At 35.5% G+C, this 19,139-nt stretch overlaps 3 protein-coding genes across 3 annotated transcripts; 1 reads left to right on the top strand and 2 right to left on the bottom strand.

The window, feature by feature from the left end:
- Positions 1-1,997: 1,997 nt before the first annotated feature.
- On the bottom strand, positions 1,998-7,253 carry LOC121792705. The gene is made up of 6 exons (XM_042190757.1): positions 7,194-7,253; positions 6,963-7,092; positions 6,692-6,764; positions 2,410-2,601; positions 2,127-2,220; positions 1,998-2,063 (listed from the first exon to the last, which is right to left on the bottom strand). Exons 1-6 carry the CDS (start codon positions 7,251-7,253, stop codon positions 1,998-2,000), a joined length of 615 nt encoding a protein of 204 aa, XP_042046691.1.
- On the bottom strand, positions 6,508-9,006 carry LOC121802299. Its single transcript, XM_042201940.1, has 7 exons — positions 8,847-9,006; positions 7,996-8,128; positions 7,828-7,890; positions 7,608-7,713; positions 6,963-7,454; positions 6,692-6,764; positions 6,508-6,565 (listed from the first exon to the last, which is right to left on the bottom strand). Exons 2-5 carry the CDS (start codon positions 8,107-8,109, stop codon positions 7,351-7,353), a joined length of 387 nt encoding a protein of 128 aa, XP_042057874.1. The 5' UTR covers positions 8,110-8,128; positions 8,847-9,006; the 3' UTR covers positions 6,508-6,565; positions 6,692-6,764; positions 6,963-7,350.
- Positions 9,007-14,730: 5,724 nt separating this feature from the next.
- Positions 14,731-17,199, top strand: LOC121755982 (probable glucuronoxylan glucuronosyltransferase IRX7). Its single transcript, XM_042151440.1, has 4 exons — positions 14,731-15,183; positions 15,260-15,633; positions 15,717-15,967; positions 16,495-17,199. The coding sequence occupies exons 1-4, from the start codon at positions 14,928-14,930 to the stop codon at positions 16,973-16,975; spliced, it is 1,362 nt and encodes a 453-aa protein (XP_042007374.1). The 5' UTR covers positions 14,731-14,927; the 3' UTR covers positions 16,976-17,199.
- Positions 17,200-19,139: the final 1,940 nt, after the last annotated feature.

The raw sequence follows: 19,139 nt of genomic DNA, 5'->3' as shown, positions 1-19,139 counted from the left end.
ATAAACATAAACATACTATTGATAGATATTTTGTAAATAATTATGTAATGAATAAGTTATTTAAATTTAAATAACTTAATCTTTTTTAAAAATATTGAAGAAAATTAAAAATACGTATTTCATTGTTGAATGATTAATTAAAAATATGTATATAAATAAAGAAAATTTAAAATACGTATTATTTTTTTGAAAATATTAAAAGAATTAAAAATACTCATTGGCCCGAATAACCCGGTGGGTTAGCCCGAAACTCGAAGGGTTAGGGTTAGGGTCGAACTTTTATAACCCGAAAAAATCATAACCCGAATAGCCCGTAACCGAATGGCCCGACAACCCGAACGAGTTGGCCTGATTGACATCCCTACTCTCTGCCCTCTCTGTCAATGCTTCCATCGATTTGAAACTGAATGAAATAGTGCAGAAAGATCTTATGATATAGGAACGTGGGATCATGAGGAGATATGTATGTTGGAGTTATGGCCGAGATTTGCTCCTTTATTTAAATTCTGATTTCTTTCTCCTTCTCAAATGTGGTAACAGAAAAGAGAGCAGAGAAGGGCTCAAAATTGATGAAATAAAACCTGACTTGGTCTTCTCCAAAATTGGGCTGAAATAGTTCCAAAAAGAATTTGGCTTGTGAATAAATAAATTGGGATAGGAAAAGAATAATTGTTATAGACCCCAAAAAAATTAAATACTTCTCTCGACAAAAGAAATAAAGGCTAAAAATTTTCAGATGCGTAAACAACGTCCTTTCGAGAACAAATAAAAAGGGTAGAAAAGTCGGGGTATTACAGTATTATATTTTTTAAATTCCTTCTATTTATATCATTTGTATTTATGTGTATCTAGATCTTCATAAATTTGGGTTCACTTACCAAAATGAAAAAAAAAATGAAATTTTAAATCGTGGATGTCTTAAACTAGTAAAATAACACATTAATTTGTGGAGGATAGAGTATTTAATAAATTTGTATGGAAGGAACAAAAAATAAGTCTCATTAATAATAAGAACTTTATATAATTAAAATTTATTTTCTTAAAATATTATAATTTAAATATAAAAATTGAATTATTTAATTTGAGAATATTCTCCTAGAAAAAGGTTACAAATAGTCCCACGAAAATTTTAAAAGCGAAAAAATCACACTTTTAATTAGAAATGATATTCTTTTTAATACCCTTTCAAAGTGAAAAAAAATCACATTTATGTATTCTTTTTGGTACCAATCATGTATGCCACTTCCTACATAGTATAGTGAACATAAATCCTATTTATAACTACTTTACCTATGGTAAACTTTTAAAACGCCATACAAATCAATGAACCATATATTACAAACGAAAAAAAAATCCCTAGTTAAGGAATATCAAGGTGGCAATCCTATTTGATGTGTCACATCCATAAAATTTTGACAAATGGAAATATATATTCCAACTAGATATATAAAAGATGGAAACACTCTATAATAATGTACACCATTTTATTATACGGAAAGTTTATGCATATTCTATATATAATAGACACACTATATATAAACACTAAATAATATATATACCACATAATATACAGTAATTGGAAGGACGATCATTTTTTAATAGTAGTTCTAGTTTATAAAATTTTAAATTTAATTGCTTTATCATGCAACAGTCATTTGTCTATTTTGTTTATGATGTTTTTCATGCTATATTAAAAATGATTAATGTAATAAAATTAGTTTGTTAATCATCTTATTATTATTATTATCATTTATTTTTTAAATTAGTTTTTAAATTATTTTATTTTATTAAATTATAATTTTAACAAAATATATAATATCCATACAGTTAATATCAACACTAAATAATTATCCATATATTTTATTTAGTGTTTATATATTTAGCGACCTTAGGTTCATCACTGTGCTACTTACCTGCGGATATAAACGTCATTTTTGAGGTTGCTGACTTAAAGAATAAGCAGTTAAGCACAAAACCATAATCTATTAAATGCTGTGTCAAGAATAATCAATGTTTTCCCAGTGGCTAGTTATGTACTTTTGTTGTTGTATAAGAGCAGATGTCTAGCATATATCGCAACAGAAGCAACAAGATGAATTGCAACTGCAAGGATCGAGGGTACCTACCTTCTTTTTTAAAATTGCTGCAAGAAATCGTAGTGCAACTGCAATTCGAAGCTGCTTACTTCTCTCATTGTCTCCCTCAATTCTCTCCACCACTCTGAAACAATTTATATCGCAAGGCCATCTACAACACGGTCATCACATTCAGGGAGAGTGCGGGTAAGAAAATGATAACTCCAAAAAGACTGTAAACAGGACTTTCTGGCATTCACATATTTAGTGTAGTGTAAAGGTGTGTGACTCGCATTTAATGTAGTGTAAAGTGGCTGTCTAAAAAGGAAATAACCTTGACGCAACAGATTTTGCTACGTTATCACAGCAGTTGGGCCACTTCTCCTCTTTGAAGGAATTAAGTAATGAGTGCAAGCTCTCATGCAATATAACAGCTAGTCCTACAAGTTGTCGATCTAGAAAGAGAGAGATAATTATAACCAGCAATTCTTGTACTTCTTGAGTTGAGGCGATTATATCAGCATCCCTGCAAATACATGTTTATTCGTAGTATATGTGAGATAGAGGTTCATTATTTGCATAATATTTCTGTTGGGATTTACGCACACAAGGCTTTCACACACTCAATAAGATCACACACACACTCACTGTTGTATGAGATCACACAATGCAGAAACACACACACTCACACTTTGAGTATTGAAGATGATAATCTTGGAGAGAAACTGGAAAACTCTTTATTGATTAAACTCTACTCTAAACTACATACACGGTGAGCTATTTAAAGCTCTACAATCAAGTAGCAACTGCTACTAACTAACTACAAGAAGGATCAAGAAAGCAAGAAGAATAACCGCTACATCTCAGCTAACTAACTGCTGCTCCAACGGCTAGTTCGGCTAGGTTGCTTCTTCCTTCCTCGGCTCAAGACCGAACTCCTTCCTCGGCTCAAGACCGAACTCCTTCCTCGGCTCAAGACCGAACTCCTTCTCGGCTCACAACCGAACTCTTCCTTCTCGGCTCGTTCCAGCTCAAAGCCGAGCTTCCTTCTTCTGTCTTCTTCTTCTCGGCTAGTTCCAGGCTAGTTCCAGCTCGGTAAGCCGAGCTTACCGAACTCTGCCTTCTTCTTCCAACTGAAATGAGCACTCCATTATTACAATTCTCCACCTGAGGGCTCATCTCAGTTCTTGCACAAACATTGATCAATTTCTTGCAATGATCAAACTTGTCTCTACCTAGAGACTTTGTTAGCATGTCAGCCGGATTGTGCAAGGTGTTAATCTTAATCACCTTCACTCTCCCCTTTTCAATCTCATCTGTACTCAGCTTGGATTTGTCCACCAAAATCCATGTTTTGTTCTTGAGTAAAGACTCTATTTCCTCATTCATGGCTTCAATCCATCTTTCTCTATCTTTACTCTGCATAGCTTCTTTATATGTGAGTGGATCTGCGCCATCAATACTTTCAGCTGCACACAGAGCATAATACACAACATCAGAGAACTTTGTTGGTGGCCTTGTTTCTCTTCTAACTCTGTCCCTTGCAAGCTGATAGTCTCTGATAGAGTCTGATATAGACTCACCAGCCTGGTTGCCCTGAGTTGGAGCCTCTTCTTTATCTGAATCAGACTCACTCCCTGAGTCAATAACTCCACCTGCTCCTAGGCCAACCCCCACAGGCTCCACCTTGAAGAAATCACCCTCATCTTCACTGGAGTCCAGCTTATCTTTCAGGTATGGCATCTGATACTCCAAGAACACCACATCCCTACTCACCAAGACCTTCTGCTTACCGGGCTCAATACACCAGAGCCTATACCCCTTAACACCCCTCTGATACCCCAACATAATACATTTCAGAGCCCTAGCTTCAAGCTTGCTTTGCCTAGCATGAGCATAGGCCACACACCCAAACACCTTGTACTTTGAGTAGTCACTATGAGCTCCATACCACATGTAATCAGGAGTTTCAGATTTCAGGGCAGTAGATGGGCATTTATTGATGAGATAGGCTGCTGTATACACAGCCTCACCTCAGAACCTGCTGCTCAAACCAGAACCAAGAAGTAGGCACCTCACCCTCTCTAGGATTGTCCTATTCATCCTCTCCACAACACCATTTTGCTGAGGATTACCAGGAACAGTCCGGTGCCTCTTCATACCCTTCTCTTTACAAAACAGATCAAACTCAGCAGACAAGAACTCTAGGCCATTGTCTGTCCTTAAGCATTTAACACTTCTACCCTTCTCTAGCTCAACTTCCTTACACCATATCTTGAACTTTGTGAGTGTTTCAGATTTTTCTTTAAGAATATATACCCACAACTTCCTTGTATAGTCATCAATGATAGCTAGATAATACTTTCCTCCACCAATTGAACACACCGGTGAAGGCCCCCAAAGATCACTATGTATGTAGTCTAAAGGGGCTGTAGAAGAGTGAATACCTATAGGATAGGGTGCCTTCTTAGCCTTTCCAAGTATACACTGCTCACAGGGGTTCATCTTGTTGAAATCTCCAGAGATCAGACCCTTCTTGATGAGTTCTTTCAAGCTTCCTTCAGCTGGGTGGCCCAATCTCTTGTGCCATAGCATTATGGAATCATCTGACACTGCATTGCTTTCTCCATCAACAGCCTTAGCCTTCAGATAATAGAGAATATGCTCTCTGTCAGCCTCCATCATCACTGCATCTCCAGATTTAACAAACAATTTTCCTTGACTCATCAATATGGTGAACCCTTTCTGCTCCAGCATTCCCAATGAGATGAGATTCCTCTTCACTTCTGGAATATACCTCACCCCAGTTAGGATCTTTATAGAGCCATCTTGTAGGCTTAGCTTTACCTTTCCTATTCCTCTGATCTGACAAGTATGATTGTTTCCAAGAACAACCGTACCCGATGCTTCTTGAAGATCATGAAACCAGCTTCTATTGGGGCACATATGGAAGCTGCACCCCGAGTCCATTATCCACCTGTGACTGACCCCATTGTCACTAATATTCATGAGTTGAGCCGGGGGATCAGCACTCTCCACACAATCAGATTGGTTGTGTCCCTCAGAGGCCATCTTTCTCTTCCATGCATGACAATCTTTCTTCAAATGTCCAGGTTTCTTGCACCAATAGCAAGCTCTGGTTTCCTTCTGAGCATCAGAACTTGAGGGTTTAGGGCCCTCAAACTTCTTCTTGAAGTTCTGCTTCTTGAACTTCTTCACATTCAAGGCCTCTGCAGCTTGAACATTGGAGCTTGCAGAGCCTCTGTTGGCTGTCTTCTGGAGTTCTTTGGCCATCAAGGCTGAATAGACTTCTGCATAGGTGATAGGTTTATCTCTTCCATAGATAATTGCATCACTTAGCTGGTCATACGAGCTAGGCAAGGCATTCAATGTGAGAATGGCCTTATCCTCATCTGAAATCTTGACATCAACAGATCCCAGGTCATCAATGATCTTGTTGAACTCCTCTAGCTGCTCAATGATGGACCTATCTCCAGAAAAACTATAGGCATACAGCCTCTTCTTGAGATACAGCCGGTTAGCCAAGGATTTGGCCAAGTAAACTTCATCTAACTTGTCCAAGATCTCCACCGCAGTCTTGGCTTCTTGAACTTCCCTCAAGACCTTATCTCCAAGGCACAGAATCACTGCAGAATGTGCCTTGAGCTGCATCTCCTCCATCTTTGCCTGAGCTCTATCATCAAGCACTGGAGCCTTTCCTTTCTCCTCTGGTTTTGTAAGAACTGCCGCCAAGCCTTGTTGAATCAAGACCGCCTTCATCTTCATCTTCCACAGGCTATAATCATTCTTGCCTGTGAACTTTTCTGCATCAAGCCTTGCTGCCATCTCTGAAACCGTTTGATCCTCTGCAAATCAGCTTCAATATCCCTTTCCCATAGACGGCGCCACTTGTTGGGATTTACGCACACAAGGCTTTCACACACTCAATAAGATCACACACACACTCACTGTTGTATGAGATCACACAATGCAGAAACACACACACTCACACTTTGAGTATTGAAGATGATAATCTTGGAGAGAAACTGGAAAACTCTTTATTGATTAAACTCTACTCTAAACTACATACACGGTGAGCTATTTAAAGCTCTACAATCAAGTAGCAACTGCTACTAACTAACTACAAGAAGGATCAAGAAAGCAAGAAGAATAACCGCTACATCTCAGCTAACTAACTGCTGCTCCAACGGCTAGTTCGGCTAGGTTGCTTCTTCCTTCTCGGTTCAAGACCGAACTCCTTCCTCGGCTCAAGACCGAACTCCTTCCTCGGCTCAAGACCGAACTCCTTCCTCGGCTCAAGACCGAACTCCTTCCTCGGCTCAAGACCGAACTCCTTCTCGGCTCACAACCGAACTCTTCCTTCTCGGCTCGTTCCAGCTCAAAGCCGAGCTTCCTTCTTCTGCCTTCTTCTTCTCGGCTAGTTCCAGCTCGGTAAGCCGAGCTTACCGAACTCTGCCTTCTTCTTCCAACTGAAATGAGCACTCCATTATTACAATTTCATTAAAAAGAAATGTAATCAGACATTAAAAAGACTAAAATTAACTCAAGAAAGCATGACATCTCATCTAGCAAGTAGCAACATCATATGTGCATACCTTGATTGGCAACAGAAACCAACAAACTTTATCCAACATTGAATGTTTTGCGGTGGTCCTGCTATTACAGAATCTATGAAAAGATTGGGAAAAGGTGTCAACAGCTGGAATACAATTTTACTCGTCTACTGATACGGATTCTCAAACATAATGCACATATATAATTACCACTAAAAAAACATTTTCAAGTCTGAGTAGCAAAAGGAAAAGAGAAGTAAGGATAAGTGTCCATGCTTGAAATTTCAAACTTTAAATGCATTGAAATGCTTACCAGCAGAAACCATCTGAATGTCTGCTGAAGACTTAGAAAATAAATCAAAAGAAAAGCCATATGTTTGGAGAGCTCTCTTCAGATCTGAATAACTAGGTAACCAGTCAATCTTGATATTACAAGTATCTGGCTGCTTAAGATCATAAAAGGTAAACAAACCTCAAGATTAGAACCTAAAAGAGATTATATCATTAGATACGATTAATGCATGTGTCGAAACCCAGCAAGAACCTTATCTCTAATTGAGAATATAGCAGACCAGAAGTCACAGGAAGCTTGCATCAACCTCATATTTGATTAATATAACACTGGAAAATCATGATAAAAGAGCATAAGAGAAATTCATAAAGACATTTTGGTATATTATTATATTTGGCATGACACACACTTAAGTTAAATGTCCATGTTGCAATAGATTTGTCAACACAGCCAGAGGCACGCAAAGGTGCAGTAACCAGCCATCCGCCAACAATCCTTCAAGGAAATCTTCACCTACAATAGATTTAAGGGATAGATAACTGAGTTTAAAGGTTCAATACAAAAGAAAACTTGATTCCATGTTAATAATTTTAGAATTTTACAGAAACTAGTGCAAAATCAGAAGTCCAAGTCTTCTTCGCTCATGACAAGATAAGAAAGTAAAACCTTTCTCAAAGTTTAAATCCAGCAACGGACTGATCTTCTTATCCATAAATAACTGAATGAGACCAGTACTCTTCAGTTCTGGATGCTCCAGCTGAGGCAACTTCTCCTTCAAGTTAGACAAAAATAAATAGTCCTATTAAAAAACTTGTTCAAATCACACAAGAGGCAAATTAATATCTAGGAGCAGGAGACAAGGACCAGACAAGTTAAAAAAATGTACCTGGTCTCCAAAAACTTGTATTCCCCAGTAGGGCATTTGTTCATCACCATTTATTTGATGTATCTACAGTTACTTTTTCTATCAAAAGAAGGGAAAAAAGGAAACTAGTCTACACACAAAAAAAATATACGCAAAGACGCATACAGAATAAAAAAGAAAAGAGCATGCCTCTTTCTCGCATTCGTCAACACATTCTGACAGTAGTGCCGCTTCAGCATCCTCATCATCATCTTCTGCATCAAAAGCCTTTCGTATCTTCTTTTGTTTGATTTTTTTTCTCATCAAGTCTCTTTTGCTCTTTCTGAATATCATGCAAGAGATCATCCAGCCCAATAAGTTTCTTCCTACAATATAAGAAGAATTACACTACCAGAAAACTTATATGCGTACATAAGTGTAAAGATGAAACAGCAACTAGAAATCCTTCTGAAAACCAGATTGCCATAACCCATAAAAATTGAAAATCTAAAAACACTTGAACCCATTGGTGAAGTAAATATCACTATTGGAAATAATTACTCATCAATAATCAGTCCAATGTTACCTGAGCTAATCAACTATTCATTCTCATCTTAACATAGTGAATTACAACAATAATCTAAAAAGTGTGCAAGCTCAATATCAGCAATAACAACACACCTATTTAAGGTGATTCAATAAAATTTTGTGATAATCAACTTCTCGTGTAGTAAATGCAAATCAGTTAGATACAATAGTGTCCATTGAAGAGAACATAAAACCGCACGGAACTACTAAAATTTTAGTCATAATCTGAACAAAATTAACAAAAGGAAGCATTCTCCCCATTTTTTTACTTCATATTATAATATCAATGTGCGTGCCTAATAAAACCTAATTTTACAATAGAACGCGGCGATCAAAGTTCTCGTTACAATTTTGTCACCAACAATTAGTAATCTACTCGTAAACACATACACAGATCGAGATGGTAGTAGAGCACCAAAATCAAGCAACGGAGAGAGTATAAACGAGAGAAATATGGGGGAAAGTGGTTATACCTTTTCTTCGGCGGAGCAGGGGAAAACTGAATCGGCTGTTCAAACTCAAAATCAAGCGGACCACAAGCCTCCGCCAGTCGTTTCTTCTCTCTGAGAGGGACAGATATGCTCACTGCGTTTTCTCTCTCTTCAATCTCTTCTCTCTCAATGCGCAGTTGTGAAATTGGCGCCGGCGGATTGAAAATTGTGAGCGCCAATATAAGGAATATGAAGGGTAATGGGCCGGGTCAGTTAAAGAGTCCGAACCCGGCCCGTGATTAAGATCCTTTAATTCTTTATATGGGCTCAAACCGTTTACCCTTATATTTGATGAATAAATGGGCTGAAATTTCGAGATGGCTAGATTTGATATTAAAAACTACTATAGCTTAAGTTTTTCATAATTTTTAAAAAATACCTCTCTTATAAATATCATGTATACATTATAAAATCAGTTACTATATTATAATGCTAAAATATGATCGTATAAAATACTTCATTGTCACATGCTAAAAAAATGAATAATTTATAAATACGTGGGAGAAGTTAACAAATAGTGAGGTTATTTTCAAAGGTTAAATATATACTGTAAATATTACTATTAATAAATAATAAGGTAATGAGGCTAGATAATTCAAGCGGTTCGAATGACACATGGTGTACATAAAATGTTTTATTTGAGTGTTAATTATGTATCGAATTTCAGTTTTATATAACGGCCTATTGAAATGTGATGGAGGAAGTAAAAAATACTTTGTCAATTTTATTAAAGTTGAGTAATATTTATTTTGGATTTCTTATTATAGCCGTGTTATTTCCTTTATATAAAAATTAATTACTCCATCCGTCTCAATTAAGTTGAGGTACAAATTTTGGGCATAGAGATTATGATATTATGTTGACTTGATTATATAAAATAAAATACTCCCTCTGTCATCTGTCATACAAGAATATGTACTCTTTCCTTTTTAATTTATCCTACAAAAATATACACTTTCTAATTTTAGAAACTTTTTTTTATCTTTAAGAGTGAATTACGTAAATGATACCTGATCTTTTACTTTTACACATGAATAATACATGTTCTTTTATATCGTTTTTGGTACCTATAAATCACATTTTTTATACCTGATGCGATTTTCACCCCAAAATGTCCTCTAAACAAATACATTTTTCCATTTGTGTCATAGACGATATTTTGGGCATACACAAAACAAGTATCAAAAGTGATACTATTATAATATCTTATCTCATTCTCTTCACTCTTTATATAATTATCATTAATCAATATTAATATTATTATTTTGATGTTATAAATTAATAATTAATTTATTTTTTAATATCATTCAAATATACTTAATTAATTATAATTATATTTAATTATTATAATAATATTATTGTTATAATACTAAAAACTAGTACTAGTAATTAATAAATAATTATAGTATAATTATTTAAACTATGAATTATATAATATTATATAATAATAATTATTATTATTATATTAATTTAATAATTAATCAATATAGTTTTATTAAAAAATTAGAATTGTGATATTCATAATTATATAAAGAGTTTTGAATATTTTTTGTTAGGTGTTTCAACCCTATAATGAGCATAAAATAATTTAATAAAAAATATTGAATTAATTTAATTGCTTTAAATAATTGATTTAATTAGATGTTTTGTTCTTGATTTATATTATGAATGCAGTTAGATATATGTATAAAACACTAAAAAGAAATAAGAGGAAAGAAGACAAAAGAAAAAAAGAGGAAACATAAACTAAGGAGAAAAAAGAAAAGAAGAAAGTAAGATAAAATACTCCCTCCGTCCCGCACTACTTGCACTTATTTCCTTTCTGGGCGTCCCAATTTATTTGCACTCTTTCCATTTTTAGTAACAATTTATACCTACAGCCGTATTTGTTGACTTTGTCTATCACTCATTCCTTAATCTCTGTGCCCAAAAGGAAACGTGCGAGTAGTGCGGGACGGAGGGAGTACTAAACTAGGAAGAAAACGAAGAAAAAAGAAAGAAGAAGAAACTAAAGAAGAAGAAGAGAAATAAGAGAGGAAGAAAAAAATTCACATGTTTGATACTCCCCCGTCCCACAAGAATATGCACTCTTTCCTTTTAGTCTGTCTCACAAGAATATGTACTTTCTAATTTTGGAAAGTCTTTTCTCTATAACGAGATGAGACTCATTCTCCACTAACAATACTTTAATTACTTATTCTTTCTATCTCTCTTACTTTACCAATTTTATATTAAAACTCGTGTCAAACCCAAAGTGCATATTCTTTGGGGACGGCGGGAGTACTATTTAATTGAAATTTCCAAAAATATCCTCCATAACTAAAAAATCACACGTTTGGTATCTGAGATTATTTTTGTCACGGAGTATAAAATGAAGATCAGGTACAATTTATGTGCAAAAGTGAAAGATTAGATACCATTTATGTAGTTCACTCTATCTTTAATGAAGTGAGACTAATTATCCATTAACAATATTTTAATTATTATTTCTTTTTCTCTCTTACTTTCCTAGTTATGCATTAAAATTTGTGTTTAACCAAAAGTGTATACTCGTATGAGACAAAAGAGTAGAAGAGAAAAATAAATGTGGTGAAATAAAGTAATAGTGATATGATATTTTATGTTTTGTTTTATATAAAAAAATTAAATAACTTAATTTAGTTGGAACATCTCAAAAAAAAATACTGTATTGATTCGATTTAGTAGAAACATAGAAAGTACTCATTTATCCCTTTTTACCGTAAAAGTAAAATTGATTTCACATCAGAATCGAAATGGTAAAAAGAACTCTTAGTATCATATTTAATTAAATTTATATTATTGTAGTTGGAAACCGAACACTTTATTTGGAGGGAATCTAATTATAGAGGCATCATATGGGTAGAACTGAATCAAATAACCGACTTTGTTTTCTTTATTGACATGTGTTACGAAGCTCATTTAGTAAGTAAATGTCTTAATTAATCAGATTAATTATAAAAAGACAACCTAATCTATCACATAAAAACAAAGAGTGTCACATCATACCATCACTAATTAAATAAGCAACATGAACAACGACGCGTGTGAATTTGAGTTTGATACGACAAATTCCACAATCCGTTAATTAGCATCACAAATTAAATCATACATAATAAATAACGAAAAAGAATAATAATATTGAGATAATGTTGTGTGTTATTGTTGCTTAAACTCTACGGTAAAAGGACTGCCACTACATTTTTTTTGTATTTATCGTCTTTTATTTTTTCTCTTAATATGAAATAAAATAGAAAATATCGTTAATATTCTGGTACTTATCTTACTCCATTTCTTAATCAGTTGTAGCTGGCTTTAGCCAAATTTTAAACCATTTAGTTGGGCCCACTGGAGATCCATATCTATATTAGCACAATGATAGTTTTTGTGACGACTTTTTTTTTGGACGAAAATACCCCTCAATTTATTTTCGTCGGAAATAAAATTACACAAACTTGCAAACTTGGCAGCAGGCCCGTCCCTTGGCCCGTGCGGCCTGTGCAACCGCACATGGCCCCCAATTTTCAGGGGCCTCTGAAATATTTCAGCTCATATACATGTATTCCTATTTTTTCAGCCCAACAAAGCTATTTCTCTTGTATAGCAACGCCCTGGCCTTTTTCTAGCACCGTGACTCCAATTCTGATCGGTTTCTTTTCCCGATCGTAGACCTGAGAGCCGCCTGTTCGTGTTCGGTGTTCCCCATCAACAAACGCCGCAACAGGGACCAGCTCACCAGAGCCATCGTTGATCGCTTCTGCAGCGCCTGCCATCGTCGGCCATTGCGATTGGGAGCAGCGCAAACGCATCAATTTGTCTTTTTTTCTATAGTATATTTCTTTAAAATGCATTGTCTTTTTTTCTTTAATTATCATATAGCTTTAAAATACATTGTCTTTTTTCTATAGTGGTAGGCCTCATTTTAGATTTTTGCACAGAGTCTCTGATTTTGTCGGGACGGCCCTGCTCGGCAGCCAAAGGAGATCCAAGATACCAAATCAAAGAGACACAAAAAAGTAGTAAAAAAAATTCTAGCTAATTGTTATCCATATTTTTTAAAATTCAGATCTCATTTAATTAGCGGATACTCACTAACCTATACCATACCCCCTTTATTTAATTGTAAGAAGGAAATTAATATGAATAGTTCTAATAAATTAGGGAATTGAAGTGAAAAGTCACTGTATTCGATTTGTATTCATATTCGTGAAACTATTTGAGTATTTAATTCGACAGTCGAGTATTTAAAACCACCAAATTTTGTATGATATTTGAAATTTAAATTCTCAACCCTATGGCTAATAATGAAAACATAGTAATGGATGCTTATTGGCTAATAATGATTGGTCCTTACTCGTAACTAGCGTTTTAATTTTACTAAAATATAATGATGAGTTACCATTATAAATTACGTCAAGTCATTTACCTTGTATATGACTAGATGAACACTCACTCCATCCGCCATTAATTTTTATTTTTTTCATTTTAAGATATCTGTCATTATACTGGCATTTAATTTTTTATGAGTATTTTAAAGTGATCTGTCATCATAAACAAATATCTAAAAATTAACCTCTACTTATCAAACTTTTTTCACCAATATGATTTTACATTTTAAAAAATTCGTATTAGTATCAATCTCAAATGGGATAAAAGCATCTCTTAGGGGAGAAGATATATAGAAAAGGTATATTATTTATTTATCTTCTTAAAAAGCGAAATATATCATTTTAAAAAATAACACATTCCAAAGGAAAAAGATATATAAAAACATAAATTATTTTTAAAAATAAAATAATAGAACAAAATGTATTAAAAAATATAAAGTGTAAGAGCATCCTTAACCCCGTCCCCAATTCAGGCCCAAAGTCCCCTCCACGTCATCATTCCCCTAAATTTGAGTCCCAGACCACAACTGCTCTAATCCTGCAGGCCTCATCCCGGGCCACAACTATTAAATTGCACTATTCACAATTTACCATCTATTTTACACGTAAAATAAAAAACGTTGAACAATTATAACACCAGAAATTCATTTTTAATTAAAAAATAATAAATTATAAACTAAAATATTAAATTAGAACATAAAAAATGAAAAAAAAAAGTACTCTTCTTCCCCTTCCTCTCGCCCCTCTTCATCATTCTTCAAAATGCAACAAAAAAATGAGAAAATTGGGGGTGCAAATGCAAAAGAAACCAAAAATCGTCGCCCCCTCCTTCCTCTCCCCATCCCCCTCCTTCCTCTTCCAAATGCAAAAGAAACCTGAAATTGGGGCTCAGGACCTGAAAAAGAGCACCTCCAACGCCGGTCAGGCCGGACCCCGGGCGCGTCCTCAGGCTGCAACTGTGGCCCCGGGACCGGCCTGGGCCGGAACTTCCTCTCCTCCATCGCTGGTGAAGCGGGCCGGGACCCAGGTGCGGGCCAGCCCCTTAGCGTTAAGGATGTTCTAACACCTTCTCAAATACTTCTCCCATTGGAGAAGAGTTTTTAATGAAAAGAAAGCAAATATGGTAGTTATAAGATTTTATCTATCCATTGATGGGAAGATAAAGATACCTCATCAAAATGAGAAAAAGTATAAAACATTCTCAAATATCTCTCCTCCAAAAGAATGATTTTTTATGAAAAAAATGGTAAATATGGTAGTTATATTAGTTCACTTCTCCGTTTGGAGACGCTATAACTAATAGCAGCAAATGAAATAGTAATAGCAATTTTATACTAAAAAATAATTAAATAATACGAGTAACAAATAATAAAAGATAAATGAAATATAAAAAGATATCAGTACGTAACTAACACCGTAGAAATCACAATATTACATAAAATTTCTTAGTTTCGATATCTATCTGTTCCATTTAAATGAAACCAAACAAATCCATAAACTCATCATTCATTAGTAGTAAGAGTAACAATGTTTGTTGAAGCAAAAAACGAACTCTCAACAAATCCTTACTCAATCGCTCATCCCCTGTTTTCTTAGTTCACACTTCAACTCAAAACCTAATACAGAAAGCCCCATTAAACCAACTCTCTCTCTCTCCATGGAGACGAAGAAGACGAAGAAGACAAAGAAGAAAGCATCATTCCATGCTGAAATGAAGCTTTTCCACACCAAAAACAACAATTCACGCTATAAATGCTTCAAACATGCCATCATCCTCTCAATCTCACTCTATTTCCTCTCCTCCTTCATCATCACCCGCCACAAACCCTCCACCATCTCCACCACCACCATCTCCCGCTCCAAACCCTCCCTCGCTCTCATGGCGGAAAACCGCCTCGATTCCTCCGCCCTAGGTAAATTAATCGCTCACTAACCTTAATTAATCAACTAGAATTCTCAATTAGCGATTAATTTTTTTCAATCAATCAGATTTTAAATTCAACGGGATGAGAATCTACGTCTACGATCTGCCGGCGAAGTTCAACCGCGATTGGCTGAGGAGAAGCGGCGGCGAGCGGTGCAGCAGCCACCTGTTCGCGGCGGAGGTGGCGATCCACCGCGCGCTGATGAGCTGCGAGGCGCGGACGCTCGAGCCGCGGCAGGCGGACTTTTTCTTCGTCCCTGTTTACGTGTCGTGCAATTTCAGCGAGGTCAACGGCTTCCCCGCGATCGGCCATGCCCGCTCCCTCATCGCCGCCGCGATTGAACACGTTTCGTCGCAGTTCCCCTTCTGGAACCGCTCTCGCGGCTCCGATCACGTCTTCATCGCCTCTCACGATTTCGGCTCATGCTTTCACACCATGGTATTGCTAAGTCTATCTAAATCATGTACACTGCTAACTGTGTATATATCGATTTTGACTGATTATTTGGGGGAAATTTGAAGGAGGATAGGGCGAAATCGGAGGGGGTGCCGGAAATTTTGAGGAATTCAATAATTTTGCAGACGTTTGGGGTGAAAGGTGAGCATCCTTGCCAGGAGGTGGAGCATGTGGTGGTGCCGCCGTATATTTCGGCGGAGAGTGTTGACGCCACGCTGAAGTCGTCGCCGGTCAATGGACGCCGCGACATTTTTGCATTTTTCAGGGGGAAGATGGAGGTCCACCCTAAGAATGTCAGCGGTCGATTCTACAGCAAGTAAATGAAAACGATGACTTCTTTTTACTAGCAAAATACAAAAACTACTACGAGTATTCTGGTTTTTTATTTTTAAAAATTAGTAAGAATAATATAAAGTTCCAAATAGTAAAATCCAAATTTATTAAGTATTTTGAACTATTTTAATTTGAGACTGACCATAATTTGTTCAAATTTCTGATTCTGAAGGCAATTTACGTAGATTCAGAATTATGATCCGTTGCTAACTTTTTAAAGATGCTAAGTGCTAACCGTATTAATGTAGTGTATTAAAAATATCAATACGATGATATTGAAATGTGAACATAAACTTAGTTGATATTTTAATATACTCACTGTTGACATTGATATTTATAATATCAACACAAATTTGTATTGACATTTTAATGTGATCGTATTGATATTTTAAAATTCTATGTTGATGAGATAGAAATTAGCAATTTAAGAAAAGTTAATATTATATCGCTCCTCGTAAACTAATATTAGTATGTTTATTGAAAATGACGCAAATGTCCCTTCTTTGACAGGCGTGTGCGCACTGCGATACTGCGGAGGTATGGCAACGACGGCCGGTTCTATCTTCGGCGGCATAGGTTTGCCGGGTACCAGTCAGAGATTGCGCGGGCCAAGTTCTGCCTTTGCCCGCTCGGGTGGGCCCCGTGGAGCCCGAGGCTGGTCGAGTCCGTCGCGCTCGGTTGCGTCCCTGTGATCATAGCGGACGGGATCCGGCTGCCGTTCCCCGATGCCGTGCGGTGGGCGGACATCAGCCTCACGGTGGCGGAGGCCGACGTGGACAAGCTCGGCGGCATGCTTGAGCACGTGGCGGCGACGAACCTGACGGCGATCCAGCGGAACCTGTGGGACCCACGGGTGAGGAAGGCCCTGCTGTTCGGAGACACGGTGGAGGAGGGTGACGCCACGTGGCAGGTGCTGGTTGCTTTATCCAGGAAGCTCGACAGGTCCCACAAGTGGTCGAGACAGGAGCTGCTGCGTTGGAAAAAAACATAGTAGTGGGCGACAGCTGGAATTTTTTAATTGGGTCGTGCGATGGCGGGAATTTTTCAACGGATTGCAGTGTTGTACATGGCGTTGAGAGTGTTGTACGGTACCGCGTTGGGAGAAGGGATCTGGTGTGAGGGAGCACATGGTTCGCTTAGGTGTACAGAACTGGATTTAGAGGGTTATTGTTTTATTCTTTTTAAATGATAATGAAAACATATGATTCTTACTCAGCTTTAGTAGTGATACATTTATTTACTAACTTTTCTAACATTTAATTTGTGGCTGGTGACATGTGATTGGTTATGGTTGTTGGTGAATGATGTGTAATTAATTGGATTTAATGGGAATATTGAGTGGGTTATTGAGTTAAACAAATTTGGAATTAAGTGAAGAATTATTTGGTCATATGAGTGTCATAACTCATAAGGATGATAATAATAAAGTTGAGTCACGGGTGGATAGTATTACAAAGAAAATACACCATATCATGACTTTTCATTATTTATATTCCCCACCCATGAAACATTTTTCCATTTTAGTCGGTTAATTAAACTTAATCACTATTTTGTTATAATAAGTTTTTACCTTTAATAAGACATGTCTCATTTTTACTAATAATTTTTAACTATTTCTTCTATATTTTCTATCAATTGATCAAATTTTATATTAAAACTTGCATCGTTCGCTATCAAGATTATTTTTTGCGAAAAGAAGGAATATATAACAGTGATATGAGTTTTTTTCCAACAAGTCTATGAAATGTGTGTTGAGAATAAATGTGAATCTCATTTATATATTAATTTTACTCTGTATATAACACGCATTATATTCCTTTTTTGGAGCTAACAAATAGTTGTGAAATTGTTAAATAATACTAATATTTCTTCCATCCCATTACAATTGACACAATTGTTTTGGGCATCAAGATTAAAAAAATACTAAATGTTTAGTGAATTAGGCGAAAAGAGAATAACACACACAAGTGAAGAGCCGATAAAGTACAAAAAAGATTAAATAATTGAACTAAAAAACATAAAATAAGACAAATAAGTATATTAAATTTTGTTATAAAGATAAATGAATTAATTGGAGCCATTTTCCTTTTACAATAATATGGATAAATGTAAAGAATCCAACTCAAATATAATGAAACGGACATGAAGAGAGAAGTTATAACTTACACTAAGTGTAATATCCATAAGTTTGATTATTAAAAAGTGTGATATATTTAAATCTCTCATAAATATAGTAAAGTTTACGTTTTTTTTTTGCTTGATATCTTAGTCCATGCCAAATAAATTAAATACAACCATTATTTGTCTATATCCGATACTAGTAAGTGGGGAGAAAATAAATTGCTATTTCAATCGTGGTTATTTTTATCATTTGTTACCGCATTTTTTTTATATACTCATATTTAACTTGTAAAAACTACACTTCGCAGCCTAATCTTACCTCTGTGACAACAAAATTATATTTATGAATATTATTCATATCGATATATAGACCATATTAATATTGGTTTCGTCGGTATAATTTTCATGATAGCTTTATAGTTGAGCTAAGAGGGCACACGAATTATAGATTTGAAGACCTAATTTCATGCATTTTATTTAACAATAAAAAGTAGAAGTTGGGCCTTATTATAGTCTGGGTAAATATTAGTTTTGTTGACCCACAAAAACTTGAAAAGGTCAGAATACAGCATAACATTAATTACATAAATGATTTTTACCAAGTTTATACTCGTAGACCCATTACTTATATCGTAGATAAGACAATAATAAGCCCAATAAAACACATACATTAAATTAAACCTTTTTAACTTTAACGGAATCCATAATTTTCAATTATTTGCATATAATTTTAATATAGATATAAACAATTACTACAAGTTATATATAATAAAAAAATAATTAACGAATAAAATATCAGATACATGAATAGTGAGAAAGATATCACGAGCAAATTCGAGGGCAGAAGTTTATCTCAACGAAAATAAGTTTTTTTTTTAATTGAAAACTATACCCATACACAAGATTTACGCATTAAAACAAATAAAGCGTTGTTCCCCATAGGCATACATCGTTTTTTTGAGGAAGCCATTCTTATTTTATTTTTATTAACTCGAATGGTTGAGGAAGTGGTGACTAGTGCATAAACATGCACA

This window comes from Salvia splendens, chromosome 1 (genome assembly GCF_004379255.2).
Source record: "Salvia splendens isolate huo1 chromosome 1, SspV2, whole genome shotgun sequence".
NCBI lineage: Eukaryota > Viridiplantae > Streptophyta > Magnoliopsida > Lamiales > Lamiaceae > Salvia > Salvia splendens.
This window is presented reverse-complemented; position numbering and strand designations above follow the sequence as displayed.

Coding starts and splice junctions, on each gene's coding strand:
- LOC121792705 (XM_042190757.1), bottom strand. CDS start 7,253: ATGAGGTTGATGCAAGCTTCCTGTGACTTCTGGTCTGCTATATTCTCA. Junction 2,602..6,691: donor GGTTTCTGTTGCCAATCAAG/GTATGCACATAT, acceptor ATGTATTTGCAG/GGATGCTGATATAATCGCCT. Junction 2,064..2,126: donor CAGCAATTTTAAAAAAGAAG/GTAGGTACCCTC, acceptor GATATATGCTAG/ACATCTGCTCTTATACAACA.
- LOC121802299 (XM_042201940.1), bottom strand. CDS start 8,109: ATGAGAAAAAAAATCAAACAAAAGAAGATACGAAAGGCTTTTGATGCA. Junction 7,891..7,995: donor TTGACGAATGCGAGAAAGAG/GCATGCTCTTTT, acceptor AAGTAACTGTAG/ATACATCAAATAAATGGTGA. Junction 7,455..7,607: donor GGATTTAAACTTTGAGAAAG/GTTTTACTTTCT, acceptor AATCTATTGTAG/GTGAAGATTTCCTTGAAGGA.
- LOC121755982 (XM_042151440.1), top strand. CDS start 14,928: ATGGAGACGAAGAAGACGAAGAAGACAAAGAAGAAAGCATCATTCCAT. Junction 15,184..15,259: donor CCTCGATTCCTCCGCCCTAG/GTAAATTAATCG, acceptor TCAATCAATCAG/ATTTTAAATTCAACGGGATG. Junction 15,968..16,494: donor AGCGGTCGATTCTACAGCAA/GTAAATGAAAAC, acceptor CTTCTTTGACAG/GCGTGTGCGCACTGCGATAC.